Genomic DNA, 25,646 nt, shown 5'->3' on the forward strand with positions numbered 1-25,646 from the left:
ACAAATGGGTACCCAGGATAATGAACACAAATGATAACCAAAATTTACGAATGATATACCGAAGCTTGCGAAGCGAGGATTACGAATCTGGTCTTACTTTCCGGAGATCGGACCCATGGTGGTCGGAATCTCGCCGGAAATCTCTCAGATTTTAGACCCTCGATTCTCACAATCTATTAAGAATTGGAGAAAGTGGACACCGAATTTGGGTTCAGGGGGCTGGAAACTTGCCGGAAAATCGATTTCTCGACGAGCAACCGTGGTCATCGGAACCACTCACCGCCAGCGGCGCGTCTGGTGGCCACTGGTCATGATTTTTAAAGGAAAAGTAGATCAGGGAATGGGTAAATGGATGGGACCGAAGGTGAGGCAAGTGGAGGTCGGATCGGGGAGAAATCTAGGTTTGAAGCAATCGGCGCCGTCGCCGGAAAAAGTCTCGATCCGGGCGTGTCGGTGATTGGGTGGCTGCGAGATTTGGCTGGCCTGCTAGTTTTTAAGTGGACTTCAAGGTGGGATGGCACATGTATGGAAAGGGTGGCCAGAAAATGGCAAATCGGCGATGGCTAGTGGTGGTCTCTCCTCCCCTCTCTCTCTCTTCCTCCCCCCCCCCCCCCCCCCCCCGGCCCACATGTGTTTTGGCCAAAATAAAAGCCACCCGTGGGTGAAACTATTCACTCATGGGATTGGTTGAAAACACAACACATGGCACACACTGTTCACTCAAGTTAAAATATATTAAAATATCACGGTATTTGGAAAACTTTATATGTCCATAACTTTCAAGCCACGTGTCCAAATCGGGCGTGCCGCTAGTCTATGAACTCGTATCGATGAGTACTTCACAACCATGCATGAGTTAAAACTCAACTTTGCATGAACAAAAAGTTTGGACCTCAACTTGTCTTGCTCGTAACTTTCAAATGGTAACTCCATTTTTTATGTGCTATTAGTCTACGAACTTAGGACGATACGTACTTTGAAATGGTGCCTCGGTCATTGCAAAATTCCATCCATAAAAGAAAGTCAAAATTTTGACCCTCTCGGTCAGTGGTCAACTTCGGTCAACGTGTAAAAATTTCGACGTACTTTGGGACGGAGTGTTACAAAGATCCATCTTCCTTAACTTCCTAAGATGTTGGAATGATTAAAGAATTAAGAGAAATGGTTATGGTTGGTTTATTACTTGGCATAATTTACTTGATAATGTACAGCATTTACTAAAATGATGCTACTTTGTTTAATTTTTCGAATCATTAATAAAGTGTTATGTTTTCATTCAAAAAAAAAAAAAAAAAAAAAAGAAAAACAAAACGAACCAAAAATAAATGAATAAATAAACAAAATGAAACTAAACCATACCTGGACACCATCCCAAAGTTGTTCTAGTTGGCTGTAATGCATTTCAAGTATAACAAGATTCTCTGCAGTAAAATTTAACGGCAAAGATTTTAAAGAGCATCCATTCCAATAGATGCAAGGGCATCAGGAAGATATTGAACATCTTGAGGAAACTTGAGATTGCATTTATTTTTCTTGTCAAATCCATAAATTTTAAGCAACCTCAGACTACGCATCTCTGAGAAGACTTCAGGGCTCAAGTTTACTTTTATAGTCCCACAATTATGTAAGAATATGCCTTCAACTGTTGCAGTTCCCTGGTAATTAAGGAGCATGTGAATAGGCATAAATTAGAATATTGGAAAAAATATTTATAGCCAATGTCTTCTTTGTTAAGGAAAAAAAATGCAAATTTTATTTAAGTTACGAAGTTACATACTGAATTTCTTTTCAACACATGATAGACATCCTTGATATTCCATAACCTACTGTGCTTTTCAGGCTTTTTAATTGACTATTCTCGAACAACTTGCCTACCCATTTCTCTTAATAGATGATGCATCCATAGATTGTACCCGCTCATGCATATAAGAGACTTATCATGTAGAATCCATAGTCCTATTCTTGTAAAGAAACCACAAGCATCAAGTATACTTTCTACAAAAGCTGGGGATTGATGTCCAGTAAAGAAACATGCAATATCAAGAAACATATCCTTTTCGTTGTCATCCAATCCATTATAGCTTATTCTCAACACATTTTGAATGTCCATACTGGGAGTTACTTTCAGTTTTTCCAATGTACTTTCCCATTCTTCTTTACTCATGGAATAAAGGAAGGAACCCAAAACTGTAAGAGCTAATGGAACGCCTTGTGCATAACATATCACCCTTTTTGACAGTGTAGAGTAATCATCTGATATGGAAGATTTTTCTTTAAAAGCCTTTGAACAGAAAAGTTTATAAGCCTCATCGTAATTTAACCCCTGAATGTTGTAAATTTTGTCAATCACTCTACTTAGCACCTGCTTATCTCTAGTTGTTACAATGATTCTACCTCCATCACCAAGCTAATCAACATCCCCAACTAAAGTATCTAACTTCTTAAAATGATTCACATCATCAAGAACAATAAAGACCTTTGTTTGATGCAATCTAGATCTAACAGAACTTAATTCAACACATGAGGTGATGTGATTCCGCCCGAGCCCGCTCCACCGATAACCCGCTGGGGTGCTGACTCGACACGGATGAAGACTAGGCCAATCACAAGAGCTCAAATTAAGAGATTTAAGGACAACCTAGGAGTATTTATACAGGGGGTAATCAATCTCAACAGAGCTTTTCCATACTTGAAGATACAAAGCATATTCTAAGCATCCAAGTGGTGGAAGCCGATACGGACCCTGGTGACGGTTTTGGTACATTTTTGGAGTCCGGGAAGCATGAAATGGTTCCAATGATTTATGGGTTCAATACATATGCCTAAGAGGTCATGGAATCAAGTTAAAGCAGCCTCAAATGCAATCAAAAAGGGCTTGTACGGACAACATCAACAATTTGGCCGAATTTGCTGTATTGCTTGCTGGCTTTACTGTATTTTACTGTATTAGCCTTTTCTTATTTTTCCAAGCATGGGCAACGTGTGGGACTTCATAGTCAGCTTATTTGGCATCCTAGAAAGCATATAGAAGCTGATTTGAAGCCCAAAGAGGTCAAAGATTGGTCAAAGTCAATTTAGTCAAAAAGCTAGTATTTTAGTTTCCTAATTTTATTCTACTTTTTGTTTTAGGAAACTACCATTATTTTTTTAGTTTCTATTTATTTATTTTCTGGACAAATAAGATTAGGAAAGTTGTTATTTTATTATTTTCATTGTAAATTAATTAATTCCTAATTCAAAATAAAGGAATTAATTAATCCAAATTAGATTAGGAAAAGGAAAGTTTCAGCCAAGGTAGACTTCTTCATTGTGTGGCCAGTTTTTCCTAGGGTTTTTAGGGTTTATTTTGTTTCTTTCAAAGCCTATTTAAGGGCTTATTTTTTCATTAATAAGACAACTTTAAACTTTGATTTGATTAAGAAAATATTTGTGAGATTAATTATCTCTTTGTTCTTTAAGAACCCCTAAAACACCATTAGAGAATTGGTTGTTTTAGCTTGACTTATCAATAGGTTTTCCATCCCCTATTGTGGCGTCTACATTATAACAAGGTTTCTAACCACAGGTTGGTTAGGGGTTGAGGTCCTTTCCATTAGAACTTGAACTTAATTAAAGATCCGGGCTAATATAATACGGGTTTAGGAGCAGGTCGTCCTAGGTTCGTATCATTTGGTATCAGAGCTAAATTTTGTTCAGGTTTGATCTATCTTTATTTGCTTTATTTGTTTTATGTTATTCTGCAATTTTAGCATTAGGTTAAGGTTGCTTCTATCACCATACACGTTCTGCATCTTAAAAAAAAAAAAAAAATTCATTCCTAGTTGAATTAGGATTTCCTAGTTTTATCGTATTTTTTGTTTCCTAGTTTGTTGGTTGTTTTTCATCATTGTTCTTGTTAATTTTGGGTTTTGTTGATTTTCCTTTTCTGTTTTAGTCTTAGAAATTTGCATTCATATATTCAAAAAAAAAAAAAAAAAAAAAGAAGTTTACGGCAACATTTAAAAAAAAAAAAAAACTGCACATTTTGTTTATTTGGAGGTCACGGGTTTGGTATTTGTTTTGGAGTTGGAATTGCAATTTTGGTAATTATTCTTGCTACTGCAGTTGTTTATGTTCTGTGAGTGAAAAAAAAAAAAAAAAAAAAAGAAGAGGTAAAGCCGAATATAAAAAAATATATATATATATATATATATTTCGGTTTGTTGGAGTTTGATTTGTTTGCTGGAAATTTGTTGGAGCTGCTGGTTTTTTGATTATTTATTCAATATCTGAGTTGCTGGGAAATTATTTTTGCTGCTGGATATTTGGATTTTGGGTGCTTAAATTATTTGGATTAAAATTAGTTAAAGGAATTGATACAAAACTTGAATTACAAGAACAACAACCAACACTTTTCTATATTTTTGTTCTCTTTGATTCTTGTTCGTATTTGAATTTCTTTTTATGGAATTTTATTCTTGAACTCATAATCTATTACCATCTGGTCCAGTTCTTCAAAATTCCAAAGTTTTCTCATTAATTTGCTTTATTTTGTCTAGAAAAAGACCGAAAATAGGTATTTCCATTCTGTTCGGTATTTGTTTATTTTTGCTTACTGCTTTGTTGATAAGTTTAATTAAAACATACTAGTGATCTAATTGCTGTTTTGTGGGTGTTTTAATTAGAACTTTGAGATAATTCATTGAGTGGAAAAAGGCAAGAGTGTGTGAGCTTAAAAGAGGGTAAAAGCCGAAACTAGTGTGCAAACACGAGTGTCGAGACCTTGTTTGAATGAAACACGTGAGGGAGTGAATATTGTGAGGGTTTATTTTATTTTTGGCAGTATTTTACTAACATGGTAGATTCTAGAATAAGAAGAGGGGATCCACCCTTGAGGATCAATGAGGAAGAGTCTGTAGCATTCCATGGCGATGACCGAGCTACCGGGAGTGGAGACCAAGTGGATATGAGAGCTGTCTTGGAATCAATACAGCGGGCTAGTGCTCAAGTTGAGCATGTGAATCAAAGAGTGGGAAGACTAGAAGCCTCACAAGGAAGGCCGAATACAAGAAATAGGCAAGAATTCCATGGAGGACGAGGCCGAGGACGAGGAGGTCGCGAGAGACCAAGAGAGGAATTTGATGAGGAGCCATTCGACGGCGACTTTGAGGAAGGTATGGACGAAACCTTTGCTGTCCAAGATAGAGCTGGCCATGGGAGATATAGGAGGGAAGATACAGATGATGATTTGGGAAATATCAAGGTTAATATCCCACCTTTTATGGGTAAAAGTGATCCCGAAGCTTATTTGGAGTGGGAAGAAAAAATGGAGATGATATTTGACCGCCATAATTATTCAGAGGCTAAGAAGGTGAAATTGGCAGCAATGGAGTTTGGCCATTATGCACTCCAATGGTGGACCAATGAGCAAAACACCCGAAGGAGAGTTGGTGATGACTTGATTACTACATGGCGACAAATGAAAGGAGCCATGCGGAAGCGATTCGTACCATCACACTATCATAGGTTGCTGCATCAAAGACTTCAATCTTTATCTCAAGGACATGGATCTGTGGAGGATTATTACAAGGAGATGGAGATGCTTATGATGAGATTGAACTTGAATGAAGATAGGGAAGAAACCATGGAAAGGTTTCTTGGTGGTTTGAATCGTGAAATAGCCAATCAACTAGAATTGCAACAATATGTGGAATTGGAGGAGATGTTGCATGTGGCTATTAAATTAGAGCATCAATTCAAGAGGAGGGGTGTAAGATCATGGTTTGGAGGTGTTTCCAACAGTGGAAGGTCCAATTCTAGTGGCTAGAGGAACAATCCCATCTATGAAAGCAAGCCAAAGCCAAAAGTCAAAGAAGAAAGTTCAAATTGGCCAAGGAAGGAGACTAGAACCGAATCTGTCCAAGCACCAAAGAATGAGGTAAAATTAGATCCTAAACCTTCTAGAACTCATGATGTTATGTGTTTTAAGTGCCAGGGAGGAGCACACATCGCTAGCCAATGCCCAAATAGAAGAATCATGGTGTTAAAGGGCAATGACAAGCTAGAATCGAAAAGTGAAGAAAGTGAGGATGAAGCCAAGCAAGAGGAGGAGGACTTGGAGGATGAACCCGAAACCTTGCAAGCATCCAATGCTGAATTAAACTTGCTTTCTAGGAGAGTACTTGCTGCATACAAAGATGAGGATGAAATTCAAAGAGAGAACATCTTCCACACCCGATGTGAAATTCAAGGTAAGATTTGTAGTATGATTATTGATAGTGGAAGTTGTACAAATGTAATTAGTAACATTGTAGTTGATAAATTAGGCTTAATAACTATTAAACATCCAGAACCTTATAGATTAAAATGGCTTAATGATAGTGGTGAAATAAAAGTGAATAAACAAGCCAAAGTAAAATTTAATATAGGTAGATATGAGGATGTAGTTTTATGTGATATTGTACCCATGATTGCTGGACATATACTATTAGGTAGACCATGGAAATTTGATAAAGATGCTACTCAATTTGGTCGAGAAAATAGTATTGTTTTCAGGTTTAAAGGGAAGAAGGTCAAGCTGGAACCATTATCTCCTAAAGAGGTTTACAAAGACCAATTACAAATGCAACAAAGGAGAGAAGCTGAAAAGCTCAAGGAAAAAGCAAGTATGGCACCAACGGCTTCACCATCCTTTCAAGAAGGTAAGAATGAGGTTGTTGATCAAGGTAAGGTTTCTAAGACTCATATTGAGTGGAAAGATCAAGGAAAAATCAAAAGAGAGGGGAAAGAGAGTGGCAAACCTGAGAGCTTGGAGAAGGAAGGGAAATCCGAAGGTTTTCGCCAATGCAAGGGGGAAAAAGAAAAAGAAAGAAAAGAAAGGTCAAGTAGCAACTTTTATTTGAGTTTAGGGGATATTAATAAGGTTATTGAGTGTAAGAAACCTTTCCTGGTCATGATTTATAAAGAAAATTATTTTAATGATCAAACTAACTTTGAAGAACTTGAATTACCAAGTTCAATGATTTCTCTTTTGAAGGAATTTGGAGATGTCTTCCCAAATGAAATTCCAAGTGGACTACCATCCAATCAAGAGGGAAAAGGTGAGCTTGCTATCCAAGGTAAGTCTTCTAATACTCAGGTTGTGTGGAAAGATTTTAATAAAACCAAGAGTGAAAAATTTGGTGCAAAAGCCGAGAGTGAGGAAGGTGAGATGGCATTGAGTGAGAAAGGAAAAGGAAGACAAGAAAGGAAGAATATAAATTTTTATCTTAGCTTTGGTGATGTTAATAAAGTAATTATGAATAAGAAATCATTGCTGACCATGAATTTTAAAGATACTTATTTAAAGATGTCTTTATTGCATAGAACTTTATCTGCATTGTTGAGAGCTTTACTTAGTGGCAATTTGAAAATTTGGGAAATATTGTTTGCTAATTTTAAAAAGTGTAATTTTTACCATAATGAGCATGTATTTCTAGATTTTTTTGTAATAGTGTTTGACCTAGGAGAATTGGCTTGGTTGCACTTACGAAAGGAAAGGTTTCCTAAACAAAGAAAGTCAAAGCTCATACTGCCTATGGATGGACTTTTTCAAGTTTTGGAGCCGAATAACAAGAATGCCTACAAGCTTGCTTTACCGGGTGAGTATAACATGAGTGCTGCATTTCATGTTGCTGATTTAACTCCTTTTTCTGCAGGTGATGATCTTGATTTGAGGACAAATCCTTTTCAAGAGGAGGGGAATGATGTGATTCCGCCCGAGCCCGCTCCACCGATAACCCGCTGGGGTGCTGACTCGACACGGATGAAGACTAGGCCAATCACAAGAGCTCAAATTAAGAGATTTAAGGACAACCTAGGAGTATTTATACAGGGGGTAATCAATCTCAACAGAGCTTTTCCATACTTGAAGATACAAAGCATATTCTAAGCATCCAAGTGGTGGAAGCCGATACGGACCCGGGTGACGGTTTTGGTACATTTTTGGAGTCCGAGAAGCATGAAATGGTTCCAATGATTTATGGGTTCAATACATATGCCTAAGAGGTCATGGAATCAAGTTAAATAAGCCTCAAATGCAATCAAAAAGGGCTTGTACGGACAGCATCAACAATTTGGCCGAATTTGCTGTATTGCTTGCTGGCTTTACTGTATTTTACTGTATTAGCCTTTTCTTATTTTTCCAAGCATGGGCAACGTGTGGGACTTCATAGTCAGCTTATTTGGCATCCTAGAAAGCATCTAGAAGCTGATTTGAAGCCCAAAGAGGTCAAAGATTGGTCAAAGTCAATTTAGTCAAAAAGCTAGTATTTTAGTTTCCTAATTTTATTCTACTTTTTGTTTTAGGAAACTACCATTATTTTTTTAGTTTCTATTTATTTATTTTCTGGACAAATAAGATTAGGAAAGTTGTTATTTTATTATTTTCATTGTAAATTAATTAATTCCTAATTCAAAATAAAGGAATTAATTAATCCAAATTAGATTAGGAAAAGGAAAGTTTCGGCCAAGGTAGACTTCTTCATTGTGTGGCCGGTTTTTTCTAGGGTTTTTAGGGTTTATTTTGTTTCTTTCAAAGCCTATTTAAGGGCTTATTTTTTCATTAATAAGACAACTTTAAACTTTGATTTGATTAAGAAAATATTTGTGAGATTAATTATCTCTTTGTTCTTTGAGAACCCCTAAAACACCATTAGAGAATTAGTTGTTTTAGCTTGACTTATCAATAGGTTTTCCATCCCCTATTGTGGCATCTACATTATACCAAGGTTTCTAACCACAGGTTGGTTAGGGGTTGAGGTCCGTTCCATTAGAACTTGAACTTAATTAAAGATCCGGGCTAATATAATACGGGTTTAGGAGCAGTTCGTCTTAGGTTCGTATCATGAGGAGCCCATATTTGTTTCATCTTCATTTAGCAGTTCAGAAATAAGTTTATCTCACAAATAATTGAGTCCGTATTTTTAAGATTCTTCCCTAAAATTGGCAAGAAAGTAAAAACTTTCAAATTGAGAATAGAACTATCTAAATATAGCACAAGCGAGAGTGGTCTTACCGATACCACCCATGCCCCAAATGCCTATAACTCCAATACGAGGCGAATCAATACATAGTAAGGACTCAATTCCCTTAATATGCTTTTCAAGTCCAACTAGACCCTTTACATTGCTTATTGAAAACTTGAAATTCAATTTCTTCACAATGTCATGAACAATCACCCCAACCAACTTGGACTCAGTCCTAGCAAATATATATACAAGAAGTATTTCAAATACTTGGAGAACAGACTAAGATTACATATATGTATATATGAAAAACAAACTGAAAAAAAGAAAAAAAGAAAAAAAAATCCATTATTAGCTAGATAAGACTAATTGGGATCGTTTTCTTGCAGGGGGTGATCAAGGTTAGGTCAGTGTAAAAGGCCAAAATATTAATAATAATAATAAGTATGAAGAGTTATACATATGTGTTGATCAATGAATTCCAGCCAGACATATTGGCTACTTGTTCCAAAGCAGCTTTCCATTGATGCACCTTGTCCATCCTATTCTCAAAACCGAAATGTTTTTCATGCTTGGCAAATGCAGCTGCATACTTACCCTCCTGTTTCCTTACATCGGATGGATCTACGCGATAAAAAATAGGTATCACAATTTGTCCATGTTTTTTCTTGCACTCAAGTATGTGAACAAGTTCATCCAAGCACCAAGTGGAAGACGCATAGTTTTCGGAAAAACTTATTACTGAAATCTTTGAATCCTTGATTGCTTTCCGAAAATTTGGCGAAATTTCATCACCTCTCTCAAGCCTATCATCAATGAATGTATGAATCTTTCTCTGACTCAATGCATCGTAAAGATGGCTGGTCAAGCTATCACGTGTATCCTCTCCCCTGAAACTAATAAAAACATCATATTTGCTTGAGGAAGCCATGTTCAACCCACTACAGATCTAAGATCGAACTAGAACTATAAGAAAAGATCCCACTTGACCTTCAGTCTTCATCAGGTTCTCAGGTTCCGAGAAAGTGCCTAAATAATTCCATCAAAAACTTTTTTGTTCATTATCATATTTTTCATCAAAAACTTTTTTCCACTTTTTTTTGTCCAATTTTAAACACAACCCCCCCCCCCTTTTTTTTTTGTTCATTATCATATTTTCATCAAAGAAATTTAAAAAAATAATAATAATAATAAATTTAAAAATTTGGAGGACCAAAGCCAGGGCTTTTAGGATGTAAAATCATTGGCTTTGGTTCCCCAATTTTGTTTTTGTTATTTTTAATTTGTAATTTTGAATTGGTCCTCAATTTTTTTTTTTAAGTTTGAATTTTATTATTTTGAATTATGCTTGTAAAAATATAAAAAAAATTGCAAAGGAATTAAAAGAAATAAAATAATAAAAAATTTTAAAAAACTGGGGGACCAAAGCCAATGGTACTGGGATGTAATAGTGTTGGCTTTGGTCTCCTAATTTTTTTTTTTATTGTCTTTTCAATTTTGTAATTATCAATTGATTCTCCATTTTTTTTTAAGTTTGAATATTATTAGTTTGAATGATACTTGAAAAAATATAAAAAAAATTACAAAGGAATTAAAAAAAGAAAATAATAAAGAATTTTAAAATTTGGGAAACCAAAGCCAATGTTGTTGGGATGTAATAGTGTTGGCTTTGGTCCCCCAATTTTTTTTTTATTATCTTTTCAATTTTGTAATTATCAATTGGTCCTCAATTTGTTTTGTTAAGTTTGATTTTTATTATTTTAAATGATACTTGTAAAAATATAAAAAAAATTATAAAGGAATTAAAAAAACAAGAAAAAATTTTAAAAAATTGGGGAATCGAAGCCAATGCTTTTAATTTTTCTCCCAATATTTTTTTGTTATCTTTTCAATTTTGTAATTTTCAATTGGTGCTCAATTTTTTTTGTAAAGTTTAAATTTTATTATTTTGAATGATATTTGCAAAAATATAAAAAAATAATAAAGGAATTAAAAAAAAGAAATTAAAAAAGAAAATAATAAAAAATTTTAAAAAATTGGGAGACCAAAACCAACGCTGTTGGAATGTAATAGTGTTGGCTTTGGTCCCCCAATTTTTTTTTAATTATCTTTTCAATTTTGTAATTATCAATTGGTCCTCAATTTTTTTTGTTATGTTTGAATTTTATTATTTTTAATGATACTTGTAAAATTATATAAAAAAAAAATTACAAAAGAAATTAAAAAAATAAAATAATAAAAAATTTTAAAAAATTGGGGGATCAAAGCCGACGCTGCTGGGATGTAATAGCGTTGGTTTTGGTCCCCTAATTTTTTTTTATTATCTTTTCAATTTTGTAAGTTTCAATTGGTTCTCATTTTTTTTTTTGTTAATTTTGAATTTTATTATTTTGAATGATACTTGCAAAAATATAAAAAAAAAATTACAATGGAATAAAAAAAAGAAAATAATAAAAAATTTTAAGAAATTGGGGGACCAAAGCCAATGCTGCTGGGATGTAATAGCGTTGGCATTGGTCCCCCAAATTTTTTTTTTTATTATCTTTTCAATTGGTCTTCAATTTTTTTATTAACTTTGAATTTTATTATTTTGAATGATACTTGTAAAAATATAAAAAAAAATTACAAAGGAATTAAAAAAATAATAAAAAATTTTAAAAAATTGGGGGACCAATGCCAATACTGCTGGGATATAATAGCGTTGGCTTTGGTCCCCCAATTTTTTTTTTTATTATCTTTTCAATTTTGTAATTTTCAATTGGTCCTCAATTTTTTGGTTAAGTTTGAATTTTATTATTTTGAATGATACTTGCAAAAATATAAAAAAATTATAAAAGAATTAAAAAAAGAAAATAATAAAATAATAAAAAAATTTTAAAAATTGAGAGACCAAAGCCAACGCCGCTGGGATGTAATAGCGTTGGCTTTGGTCCCCCAATTTTTATTTTTGTAATTTTCAATTGGTTCTCAAAGTTTTTTGTTAAGTTTGAATTTTATTATTTTGAATGATACTTGCAAAAATATAAAAAAGTTATAAAGGAATTAAAAAAAGAAAATTTCTAGAATTCTACATCCTTAAACCTCCTTCTTTCCAATATTCAATTCAACCCACAACACCACCATTTCAATTCTTGTTCTCTAAAACCCGACCATTCTAACTCCCTCTATGATCGCCTGCTCATCCCTTAGAGTTTAATCAAAACTCTCCAAGCAGAAACTCCTCAACCTTATATTCGATTAAGATCGGGGCCTTAAGACTCAAAAGAACCTCGCCAAACGAAACTTGATTATCAAGCCCATAGACGCCCTTTCTACTCGGGACAGCGATGCAGTCACCACCGGGACTTCGCTTTCGGCCACGTCGAGACTACTCTGGATGACCGAGAAGGAGCAGCTTTTAATCTGAAGGAAAATGCCCACTTGTTTGGTACATAAGTCTGTGGCATTTTGCAGGTTATTGATGTCATTTTATTTTATTTTTTGGTTTTTTATTCACACTTATTTAAAAAAAAAAAACACCAAATGCTCTCCAAAAAAAAAAAGAAAAAAAGAAAAAAAAGCCAATGGCTCAAAAATACTAACTTTTAACCCAAGCTCTAAATGGATTTTGGATTGTCGAGGAGAAGAACCGGACGGTGGAAGCAATAGAAGGATATCTGTGGTTGGAACGGTGGAGATGGTGGATTTTATTTGGGAATTTTGAAATGGTAAAGTTTGTGTGAAATACTGGTGTGAGCGGGAAAGGAAATGATATTTTGAAGCGCGAAGGTTGAAGGAAATTTTTTTTAAGTTGCAATTTTCTCACGTGTAACAAGAAAATATCTGAGCCGTTTATTGAATAAGTTAAAATCTAGTAGCTAGTCATTTTTTCACGTTTTTGGGCCACACCATTTTTTGTCAGATCGGACCTGACCATAGAATCTCTATCTATATATATAATAAAGATGCCCTCTTAATAACTTCGTAGAAAGTGCTGAGATAAGTTTATTTTCCTTTGCTCATTATCTAGTAATTTTATGACTTTGGTTCATATTATTCATATATATATATATATATAAATGCATATAAATGTACATTGCTCATTGTAATTAATTAGTTGCTGTTCGAGGATAAGAGCAAGGAGGACCAAAAAGAATGAACTATACAAGCCCTTAAAGATTTTCTTCTACCTTGTTTGGAGTATGAATAAATTAACCATTTAAGGTGTGTTTGTATACACTGTTTACATCTCTTTCATTATCTTTTTCAATTCCCCATATATATATATATATATATATATATTTATATAAAAATTTTATGTTACAAACATCTGCATTATTTTAGATCTTCGTAAAAGATGATGATTTTTGCGGAAAAAAAAATAATAAAACATTATCTTTGTGTAATAATATTAACGATGGTTCTTAAAAAATTATCATCTTTTTAAACATCTATATGATATAAAAATACGGACATCTACATCATAGAACAACCCATATAAATATATATATACATTATATTATTTTTTTTAAGGATAGAACAAACAAGTTTGATGCAATTTTTATACAACATAAAGATAATAAAAGAATTGTTTTGATGCAACAACCATGTTCCAATGCACATAGAATCCTAGCCTTCAAAATATATCACTGGCAGCTTGTAACAGCCCAGACCACCCGCATCAGGATATTGTCCTCTTTGGCCCAGGGTTCACACCCTCTCTCCCCCCTGGCCTCAAGGTTTTTCTCACAAAACGCGTCCTGAAGGGAGAGGTATCCACAGCCTTATAAAGACTGCTTCATGCCCCTCTCCAACCGATGTGGGATGTTACACAGCTAGCAGTTTTTTACACTCAAAACCAATAATTATCCTGTGCCCTAGTTTAGAACAGAAAATTCTTACCTTTGGCTTGCATTTAACCCTATGTTTTGAAAATGAAATGAGAAGGAAACGAAGTGCAGATAGAATATTAATAATAATTTGGTACGTACATTAACCACTAGATCAATCGATGAAACCATGTTGAGGAGATTACATGGAGCTGACCCCATCGTTTCTCAACTTCATCAACATTAATTCTTCGGATTAAACTTAGGTGGCAAAAATTTCAAAGGGTATGACTACCAGTGGAAATGTTTAAGCATATCAGGAAAGGGACTTGAGGAAGATGTACTTTACACTTCTTGACATAGTCAGTCATCGAATCATAGTACCCGCCCGCAATCATCATTACTTTTACGAACAGTAAACCCTATTCAATCTATTTACAAAATAGGCCATATTATTGAGATCCATCAAAAGAATCCATTATATCAGCCGATGTCTATGACTTTTCCTTCATTCTTTTTTCAGCTTCGCATCAATAATCAAAAAGAGCAGCCATAGGATTAACATCATGATTATGATTTCTTCTCTAATTCTCTTAGTATGTGCTTCCTCTTCTTACTTCCCCTGATTTTGAACTCCTGGAGTTCAAGTTTTGGCTAATGCACAACATCTTCATCCAACACAATATCATCTCCAACTTGGGCATCTAGCAGCCGGATCCCAAACTTCTTCACATCCAAATAGTCAACAGGTTCATCATTCTCTGTTGGATATAACTTAAATTCAACCTCAGTTACCTGATTGTACAAAGAAGTGGACCAATTTCCTTCAATTTTTTCTTTTACAACATCAAGATCCAAGCCACAATCATACCACAAAAATATGTGATCTGAATTGTCCAATTTGAGTTCATCCCTAAAATCTCTCCAATTCTGTTTATTCAAAGTGCATGTCCGATTATGGCTTTCACCATAGTTGGTTTTGAAGTTAGACTCACATAGAAATTCAAACCTCTGTCCATAATAGTCCTCCTCCACTCCAACACCTACAACAGCACACAGAGCAAAACCCAAAAAGTTGACATTATACCAACCTGTAGGAAGCTTTATATTTATTGAAGGTCCCATACTTCCGTAGCTAAACCACTCCGGAATTTGGTTTCCTGGATAACAGATACTAATTGACCCATCTACATAATTATTATAGTTAAATAACTGCACCAAAAATCATTATTTGTTAGATAGAAGAGAAACCTAATCATTTACTTTAACAAGTGAGAAAACAACAGAAAGGAACATACATACCCTGCCATGAATTGATGTTGATATAGTTTCCATATGAAGAATTCTAAACCATGCATCGGCCATTATACTGGCTCTTACATTCTAATCCAGTCTTGGGCAACTACAGTATCTAAAGTCCACCTCACGAAGATGATATTGATATAAACCTTGTATGGGTTCAGTCCTTGAAATTGTCAGTCTCCAGTGATGCGCAATCATCTACTTGTAGAAGTTCTAAAAATGGAGGAAGCTCTGGCAAAGATTTTAAATTCTTACATTTCCTCAAGTCAAGGTGAGCCAGTGTAGAAAGATACTTCATGCTTGTAGGTAAGCTCTTAATTTTGCTTCTACTTAGATTCAAAATTTGTAATGAGGATAAGCTGCTAACGCCAATAGGAACTTGTAATCTATTGAAGTGACTTAAATCTAGTTCTCCCAAATAGCATGTTCCAGAAAGGGGAGGAAACTTATCAAAACTTGAACAGCCAGAAAGGCCAGAAAGGCTAAGTTTAAGACCTTGTATATTGTAAATGTTGTTTGGAAGAACCTCAAGGCATTCGCACCCATCCAACATTAATATCCCAAGTCTAGATAGATTTTCAATGGAGGATGGTATGTCTTCAATAGCTGTTTCATCTAGAAAAAGATAAAATAACTGCTCCATAGGCTCCAAAATTTTTGTGAAGTTTTTTGAATTTTGAGCAAAGAGAGAGGCATAGACGCTCAATGGATTTCAACTTACAAAAAGTGGTTGGGAGACACTCAAGCATTTCGCAAAATGTCATGTCCAGTGTAAAAAGATGAGAGAGACACCCAATTGATGAGGGAACCATTTCTATTGCTATCCCAGCCAAAGTTAACCATGTTATATTTCTTGGAAGGTCTTGGAACTTTAGAAGAGATGTGCAATAATATAAAGAAAACCTTTTCAGGGACTTCAGATTACAAGCGCTGCTTGGGAGATCAGTAAGAGATTTGCAGTTCTCAAACATCAATGTCTCAAGTTGGTTGAGAGACCACATTGATGAGGGAAATTGTTTTACTGTGGTTTTACAGAAATCAATGTACTTTATACTTCCTGGTAACTCTGGAAGAGTTTTAAGATTTTGACAACTTCTCATACACTAGAAAACCAGTTTGTCAAGATTTTGAAAACAAGAAGGAACTTGGACCAAACTTTTACAGTGTCCTAGATCTATACTCTCAGGAGTTGGAGCCCGAAAGAGATCTGGGATTTGAGTCAGGTGCTTGAAGTAACTAAGATCAATCTTTTTCAAGCTATCAAGATTCTGTTACAAAATATGAAAGACAAAATATCTTAGCATGTAGTTTAATTGCATTATACCTAAGACAATAAATTAAAATTAAAGCTTACCACGAGTCCGCTTCAAATTTTTTTAGCCTGACTGTTGTGCATACGAAGTTCAATAAGATTCATTGCAATAAAACTTAATGGCAATGCTTTCAAGGGATATCCATCCCAATGAAGATATCTTAGTGCACCAGGAAGAAACTGAAATCCTTGAGGAAAGTGTATTTTACGTTTGTCCATCGAGAAGGAACTATAAATTTTGAGTAATCTTAAACTTTTCATCTTTAAGAAGGCAGCAGGACTCGAGTATACATCTTTGTCAAGCTTAGACATGTCTAGGGATATGCCTTCAGCTGTTGTAGTTCCCTGACAATGAAGAAAGAAATATAAAAAGTTGATAATATACAATATTTAGTAAAAACTATATATATACATATATACATGGTTGGAAAGCTTTTATAAAACATTAATGCAAATTCTAAAATAGGTCAATGCATTTGGCTCTTACTTTATTGTTTTCCAATAAGTGACAGACATCATCATTCCACAACGTGATTTCCAGGCTCTTTTATGGATTGTTGATAGATGATCTCCTTACCCATCTCTTGTAACAAGCCATGCATCCATAGTTTATTATCCATGATGGTTATAAGAGATTTATCAATCAGAACTCTTATTCCAATATCTGCAAAGAAACCACAAGCATTTAGTATGCTTTGCACATCATCTCTATCATCCCCATTGAAGAAACATGCAATATCAAGAAATATCTCCTTCTCTCTATCATCTAGTCCCTCATAGCTAAGTCTCAATACATTTTGAATTTCCATCTTGGGAACTACTATCAGTTTAAATAATGCACTTTCCCATTCTTCTTTGCTCTTGGAACAAAGGAACGAACCCAAAACTTTAAGAGCTAATGGGATACCATTTGCATAAGCTACTGCTTGATCTAACATATCAGCATAATCAGTTTCCAGAGAGTTGTTTCTCAGAGCATTTAAATGGAAGAGCTCGAGGGGTTCGTCACAATCTAACTTCTCAACCTCATAAATTTCAACCTCATTAATACCTTGAGCATTCTTGCCAAGAACTTGTTTATCTCTAGTTGTTATGATGATTCTACTTCCATGGCCAAACCAAACATGCTCTCCAGCTAAATATTCTAATTGTTTTGAATTATTTACATCATCAAGAACAACCAAGACGCTTTTACGGGGGAGTTGTTTCTCAACAAAATTTGACCCCACAAATGGAGTGCCCATATCTAGATATGCTTACTTTAATGATTTAATCCATGTCTTTCCGATTCTTCCTGTATGTGTGCAAGACAGTAACCACCTTCAAATTGAGAATAGAGGCTGTTATACACAGTAGTGGCAAGGGTGGTCTTACCAATACCACCCATGCCCCAAACACATACCATGCGAACATCTGGTGAGCCAATACATAATAATGATTTGATTTTCTCAATCTTTTTTTGAATTCCAACTAGACCATTCAAATCATTCGATGATATATGATTCAATTTCCACAAAATGTCTTCCACAATTTTGTCAATTAACTTGGATTCAGACCTAGAATATACAGGTAGGTAAAACAGTAGTAAGAAGAACAACTCCTGTGTGACTTATTGTAATGATAAACCAAAAATAAAGCAAAAATTAAAGTTTCAAGCTATTCTTTCATAATCCAATCAACTAAGCCAGTTAACCAATCAAATAAATAAATATATGTATATAATGTATTAGAGTTACCTAATAACCTGTGAATCCCAACCAGAAAGGTTAGCTGCTTCAGTCAAAGCAGTCCTCCACCTCTGAATCTTGTCTCTGAAATGTTTCTCAAGTTCATTAAGTGCAGTTGCATTATTCCCTTTTTGCTTCCATACGTGTGATGGGTCCATTTTGTAGAAAACTGGTATAACAATCTGCCCATTGCTTCTTTTGCATTCGAGCATCTGAACAAGCTCATCCAAGCACCATGTGGAAGAAGCATAGTTTGCGAGAAAATGACTACTGAAATCATTGATTCTTGGATCGCTTTGCAAAAGGCAAGGGAAATTTCCTCTCCTCTGTCAAGTCTATTATCCATGTAGGTTTGTATTTGGTTTCGAAGTAAAGCAGCATGAAGATGGCTAACGAAATTCCAGCAGGTGTCGCAACCTCTGAAACTAAGAAACACATCATGCTTGACATGAGAGAGCCATAGCAGAAGACGAAAGAGAAGCCATTTTGATCAGAGCCTTCAAATCCCAATCCCACTATCAAAGTCAAAACATATAAAAGATGGGCTTCTTAGTTTCTTATGTGTTTAGAATATAAAAGATAGGGGGACTACTAAGAAACTTGAACCAAAAGTCAAGTTCCAAGAAGAGCACCTTCTAAAGTCAAAACTCAAAAAGTAAATTTTGTAAGGGCAACTTCTAGGAAGGAAGAAAAGGTCAATTCTCCCAGGTTGTCCATCCCTTAAAAAATAATAATAATAAGAGAGAGAGAGTATATAGAAGGACTCAAAAGATAAATAAAATTCTTATTGAGAAGTTAGCCCCTAATCAACCCTTCAAACGGCTAGTGCTTGCACGTGAGGTAAAAGATAAGCCATTTAAGAAAATTAGATTGAAAGCAGATAACATAATAGAAGTCATTTAGTCAGGATTTGCCATCAGGTTATTTGGAAGTAGTTGTAAGCAATGAAAAAAAGTGTGAAGATTAAATTACTAACCTTTCTAAAGATCAACCTTAACTTCTCCCAACATTTTACCCAAATCTTTTAAAAGAATGTTATGGCATTTTGTGTTCTGCAATGATACATAATGCCTGCACTGAACGCTAACAAATATTGATTAAGAACACCAAATGGAGCCGGCAGCTAATCCTATACATGACATAGCACAGTTTCAAGGGTTCTCTGTAAAGAAGTAACTTCCATCAATGATCTTCATATATAGAGCATAAATTCAGTCCAAAGATCACTTTTTTCAAGAAATTTGACATCTAATTTATAGACCTAAAAACAAAAGGCTAAAATCAAAAGAAACTTATAGGAAATTTTTCACGGTGCTAGTATATAAAACTTAACTATAAAACAAAAAAGCTAACAACTTTACCACACAAATCCGAATATGGTTATTCGGGTTCCTCGAATTTAGAGTATTTTCAACTTTCCAATCAAAATTTTTCACAATAGTTGCCATAAGTATACTTCCTACAGATTCTACACCATATCCATTGAAGAAACATGCAATATCAAGAAATACATCCTTTTATCATCCTTTTCAGTTTATCGAAAGCACTTTGCCATTCTTCTGCACTCTTGGAATGAAGGAAGGAACCCAAAACTTTTTAAGAGCTAACTGCACACCGTGCACATAACCTAGCACCCTTTCTGACTGTGTAAGGTAATCATCTGATATGGAAGAATTTTCCTTAAAAGCATTCAGACAGAAAAGATTATAAGCTTCATAAGAACTTAACCTCTCAACCTTATAAATTTCACCATCTACTTTTCGTAGCACTTGCACATCTGTAGTTGTTATAACGATTCTACTTACATGGCCAAATTGATCGAGATCACCAACTAAAAATTCTAACTTAAACTATTAAAATCATCAAGAACAATAAAATATCTTTTTTGGCACAATCGATATTCAGCAAATGGGGAGTCCACATTTATTTACTCTTCCCCTAACAGTTCAAAAATAAATTTATCCCTCAAATGATGTACTCATGTTTTTCTGATTCTTCCCTAACAATTGCAAGAAAGTAATAGCTTTCAAATTGATAAGAGAACCTATTAAATACAACACCTGCAATTTTATCAACATGTTCTTCAATTCCAACCAAGCCCTTTACATCAGTTATTCTCAATAATGTATAAGTCAGTTTCTTCAAAATGTCTTCAACAATTGCCTCAACTAACTAGGACTATAGGTCTAGAATAAAAGAACCTTATACTTTAGGTACTTAGAGAACATGTCAGGTTATACATGTAAGAGAGTAATATATAGTTCCGTACTGCACATCACATATGGCAGTAAATAGGAGAAAACTAACAGACCATAAGCTTCTAGCTAGTTAGTTATCATGTTTTTATTGCAAGAACTAGTCAAAGGTTAGATAAATAGAAAATATAAGTTGGATTTATACATACCCAGTGAATTCTACTCAGATAGATTGGGCGTTTCTGTCAAAGCAGCTCTTCATTAATGCACCTTATCCATCCTGTTCTCGAAACATTCTTTGAGCTTAGTAAATGCAGCTGCTTAATTTCCCTTCTATTTCTATACATGTGAGGGATCTACTTTGTAAATAACGGGAATCACAATCTGTCCAAGTTTTTACTTGCATTCGAGTATGTGAGCAAATTCTTCCAAGCACCAAGTGGAAGAAGCATAATTTTTTGAAAAAATGATTACTTTAAGCTTTAATTCCTTGATTGCTTTCCGAAGAGCCGTGAAATTTCTGTTGGATATTATATGAAAAAGTGTTTAAAATGAAGGCTTAAATTAGAGGAGATTGAAAAAAACTTGTTTGGTAAAAGAAAAAAAGGGTGGCCGAGACTAATTAAAATTGAAGGAAGAGAAGAGCTAAAAAATACAGAAGGAATGCACGTTATAATTTCTTTATTTCTCCAAAATGAATACAAAGCAAGAGTACAACCCTATATATAAGCTAAAAGAGGTGGTTCCAAAGCAACTGACACCATATGCATGCTTTGCTGTTTTCTTTTCTATACAAACAAAAATACAACTCATGAGGACACATGTCAATCTATCAATTATCTAATCAATACATATAAAGCTAGCTTACATGTGGCAACTTGCTATGGCTCTAGTAAACAATTTTGACTGCCTTTCATTAATTGCTATCATCAATTGCAACATTAATTGCAACATAAGTGTAATTTCTTGAATCTTCACCACTCAACCAACTTTGCCAAATTACAAATTATTATTATTATTTTTTTTTTTAACACCCCTTCTTAATTTGTAATTTTGGCAAACCTCTTAAAGTCTTCTAGCTTTTCTGTTGTTGTTGGTTTGTAAAATTATCTGCCAGTTGCTCAAATGTGTTGATAAATTCAAGTTTAATTTCATCTTCTTCAACCAAATATCTGATGAAGTGATGTCAAATTTCTATGTGCTTTGACCTGCTGTGAAACACTGGATTTTTTGTTATTGCTATTGCTGAAATATTATCGCATCTGATGACTGTTGGAGCAGTTTGCTTATGTTGCATATATGATAAAAGTCTTCCAAGCCATACTGCTTCACTTACTGCATCTGTAGCGGATATATATTCTGCTTCTACCGAAGATAATGCAACGGTCCTTTGCTTCTTTGATGACCAAGAAATTGGTTTTGTACCTAAGCAAAATAAATATCCTGAGGTGCTTTTGTGGTCATCTATGGAGCCTATCCAATCATTGTCTGTATATCCGATGAGTTTGTTATCTGCTTGTTTGGCATACTTAATTCCAAGCTTTCTGGTACCCCGTAGATAACGAAGGATTCTCATTACTTGGCTCGTGCATAAATCTAGAAACATAACTAACAGCAAAGACAATATTTGGCCTGGTATTTGTTAGATAAATAAGGCATCCAACTAAGCTTCTGTAATTTGTTGCATCAGTTTTTTCTGGACCATCATCCTTATGTAACTTCTCATTTAACGCCACTGGTGTAGACACCGGCTTGCAATTGTCCATGTGAAACCGTTTGAGAAGATCATTTAAATATTTTTCTTAAGAAATAAATATTTCTCCTTTTGCTTGTTGAACTTGGATGCCAAGAAAATATTTCATTAGGCCAAGATCTGTCATCTCATATTCTTTCATCATTGCTCTTTTGAATTCTTCTACCATTTTTGGATTAGTACCAGTATAAATCAAATCATCAACATATAAGTAGACAATGAGAGTATCTTGCATACCTTCTTTTTTGACATATAAAGAGGGCTCACTTAGACTCCGTTGAAATCCATTTTGTCTGAAGTATGAATCAATTTTGCTATTCCAAGCTCGTAGTGCTTTCTTTAATCCATATAATGCCTTCTTTAATTGTAAGACTTTGTTTTCTTTTCCTTTGATGGTGTAACCCAAAGATTATTCCACATATACTTCTTCCTTGAGTTCTCCATTAAGGAAGGCAGATTTGACATCTAGTTGATAAATGGGTACCTCCATTTGGGCAGCTATTGCAAGAACTGTTCTAATAGTTTCCATTCGAGCAACTGGTGCAAATGTCTCATTGACGTCGATTCCTGGTTGTTGCGAATAGCCTTTAGCGACTAGTCGTGCTTTGTGCTTCTGAATTATTCCATCTTCTTTGTACTTGGTTTTGTAAACCCATTTGAGTCCAATAACATCTTTGCCTTTACGTAGATCCACAAGTTTCCACGTATCATTCTTTTCAATTGTTACAATTTCTTCATCCATTGCTTTAATCCAAATATCTTCTTTTACTGCTTCTTCAAAATTTTGAGGTTCGCATGCAAAAAACGAAATATTAGTAGATTCATAGATATCTACGAGTGAGCGTACCTTTCTTGGTGGTGATTCATCATCTAAAGATATATCCATTCTTTGGATTGGGCCTGAAGATATTTGTCAACTTGTGCTTGGACCAGGGTCTTGAATTGGTTGAGAATCTGACTTATCCTGAATAGGAATTTCTTCAAATATTTTTGCTCCTGTTTTAGGAGTGCTTTCCCAATTTCATGCTGCTAATTCGTCAAAGATAACATCTCTAGAAATTATCAATTTAGTTGTTTTTGGATTGTATAGCCGGTAACCTTTTGACTCACTACTATATCCAAGGAATATATATTTCTCTCATTTTTCATCAAATTTTTCTCTGTATTGTGAGGGGACATATGCATAAGCTATGAATCCAAATATTTTAAAAAGTTGTACCTGGGGCTTTGTTTGTGCCATGCTTCATATGGAGTTTTGTTCAATACAGCTTTTCTTGGAGACCTATTCAAAATGTAGACGATAGTGTTGACAGCTTCTGCCCATTAATCATTTGGAAGGCCTTTCTCCTTCAGCATACTTCTGGCCATTTCTACAATTGTTCTATTTTTTCGCTCAACTACACCATTTTGCTGCAGGTATGCCAAACTGTGAGCTATCTTTGAACTCCATTTTTCTTGCAGTACTCTATAAATGGTTTAGACATAAATTCTCCACCAAGATCTATTTGAATTGTCTTCAGCAGCTTTCCGACTTGCTTTTCTACAAGCGCCTTGAATTCTTGGAATATTGAAAAAGCTTCTGACTTTTCTTTTAGAAAATATACCCACATCATTCGGGTATAATCATCAACAAACAGAAGGAAGTGCCTTCTCCCATTTAGAGATGGAGTTCGAGTTGGTCCAAAAATATCATAATGTACCAATTCTGATGGTGCCTTTGCTCTCCAGGTATTTTTGGAAAATGGCAATCTATGCATTCTTCCATATATGCATCCTTCACAGACTCTTATGTGGGCAATAGGAGGCAGGCCTAAAACCATATTTTTGTCTTTTAATAATTTTAGGCCATTATAATTTAAATGCCCATATCTTAAATGCCATAAGTATGACTCATCCAATTTTTTACTTTAAAAAGCTAATTTTTCATCACGTGGCATAATAAGAGGAAAAACATTATTTTGATTCATTTTTATTTTTGCCACCATGATGTTTTTATTTTTATCGATAATTGTGCTTTCTTCTCCATCAAAAATTACAGAATAATTTTTCGAAGTAACTGGCCAACACTTAAGAGATTTGATGTTAAGCCAGAAACATAAAGCACATCATTGATGAATTTAGAGTTACCTCCTTTAAAGTTCACTGCTATTACTCCTTTTCCTTTAACTTCATGTGACTTTCCTTTACTTCAGATAAAAAGTTTTTATCCATCTTCACAAAGAGTTGTGGATCACCTGTCATATGACTACTGCATCCACTATCCAAAAACCATGTATATTTTTATTCTTGTTTAATAAACATACATGAATAAAATACTTGACTATCTTCAACCTTTTCAGAATAATTAACTTCATTCCTTTCTTGCATGTCTTTATACCAACAATCTCTTTGTGAATGATTAGAAATTTTGCACTTTGTGCCTTTAAAATGACAATCTTTTGACTGATGCCCAGGTTTTTTGCAAATAATGCAATAAGGTTTAGAATTACGCAGGAAATTTCTTTGCTCATAATTGTTTCTCCTCTGCCTCGGCCTTGATTACCATGTCCTCTTCTAAAGGAACCTCCTCTTCTTGTTGAGTTGCTTGTTGAGGTTGCCGAATTCCTTTCTGCAATGTTGCAATTTGATTTGAATGCTTGCTCCATGGGTTGGTTAGAAAACCTGAGAGCCAAATAGTTGATCCAAAGAGTATGTTTTTAAATCTTTGGATTCTTCTATAGCTGCAACAATATGCTCGAATTTTGTTGGCAAACATCTTAATATTTTTTCTACAATTTTTTTATCAACAATAGCATCTCCATAACTTCTAATTTGGTTAATAATTCCAGGAGCTCTAGAAGAAAAGTCTTGGATATTTTCATTTTCTTTCATTGCTAAATTATCGAATTCTCTCCAAAGAGTTTGAAGTTTAATGGAGATTACCTTAAAATGGCCTCCAAATTGTTGTTTTAGAATTTCCCATGCAGCTCTAGATTTTGTTGCATTTGATATTCTAGGGAAGATGCTTTTACTTACCCCTTGTTAAATGAAAAGTAATGCTCGTGCATCTCTTTGGATGTTTTGCTTGTACTCCTTGAAAAGTAATGCTCGTGCATTTGTTGGATATTATATGAAAAAGTGTTTAACATGAAGGCTTAAATTAGAGAAGATTGAAAAAATACTTGTTTGGTAAAAGAAAAAGAGGGCGGCCAAGACTAATTAAAATTGAAGGAAGAGAAGAGCTAAAAAATACAGAAGGAATGCACATTATAATTTCTTTATTTCTCCACAATTAATATAAAACAAGAGTACAACCCTATATATAAGCTAAAAGAGGCGGTTCCAAAGTAACTACCGCCATATGCATTTTTTGTTGTTTTCTTTTCTATACAAGTAAAAATACAACTCATGAGGACACATGTCAATCTATCAATTATCTAGTCAATACATATAAAGCTAGCTTACATGTGGCAACTTGCTATGGCTCTAGTAAACAATTTTGACTCCCTTTCATTAATTGCTATCATCAATTGCAACATTAATTGCAACATAAGTGTAATTTCTTGAATCTTCACCACTCAACCGA

General features: G+C 34.5%; 1 protein-coding gene and 1 pseudogene across 1 annotated transcript; both read right to left on the bottom strand.

Annotated features, from left to right (window-relative positions):
• Positions 1 to 1,448: 1,448 nt before the first annotated feature.
• Positions 1,449 to 9,915, bottom strand: LOC112490676 (disease resistance protein RPV1-like). The gene is made up of 4 exons (XM_060812175.1): positions 9,453 to 9,915; positions 9,035 to 9,223; positions 1,868 to 2,394; positions 1,449 to 1,655 (listed from the first exon to the last, which is right to left on the bottom strand). The coding sequence occupies exons 1-4, from the start codon at positions 9,913 to 9,915 to the stop codon at positions 1,449 to 1,451; spliced, it is 1,386 nt and encodes a 461-aa protein (XP_060668158.1).
• Positions 9,916 to 15,251: 5,336 nt separating this feature from the next.
• On the bottom strand, positions 15,252 to 22,967 carry LOC125420574 (disease resistance protein RPV1-like; annotated as a pseudogene).
• Between the last annotated feature and the right edge of the window lie 2,679 nt (positions 22,968 to 25,646).

The sequence above is a fragment of the Ziziphus jujuba genome, chromosome 10 (genome assembly GCF_031755915.1).
Source record: "Ziziphus jujuba cultivar Dongzao chromosome 10, ASM3175591v1".
NCBI lineage: Eukaryota > Viridiplantae > Streptophyta > Magnoliopsida > Rosales > Rhamnaceae > Ziziphus > Ziziphus jujuba.

Coding starts and splice junctions, on each gene's coding strand:
- LOC112490676 (XM_060812175.1), bottom strand. CDS start 9,915: ATGGCTTCCTCAAGCAAATATGATGTTTTTATTAGTTTCAGGGGAGAG. Junction 9,224..9,452: donor TGGCTGGAATTCATTGATCA/ACACATATGTAT, acceptor TATATATATTTG/CTAGGACTGAGTCCAAGTTG. Junction 1,656..1,867: donor TAAGAGAAATGGGTAGGCAA/GTTGTTCGAGAA, acceptor CTTAATTACCAG/GGAACTGCAACAGTTGAAGG.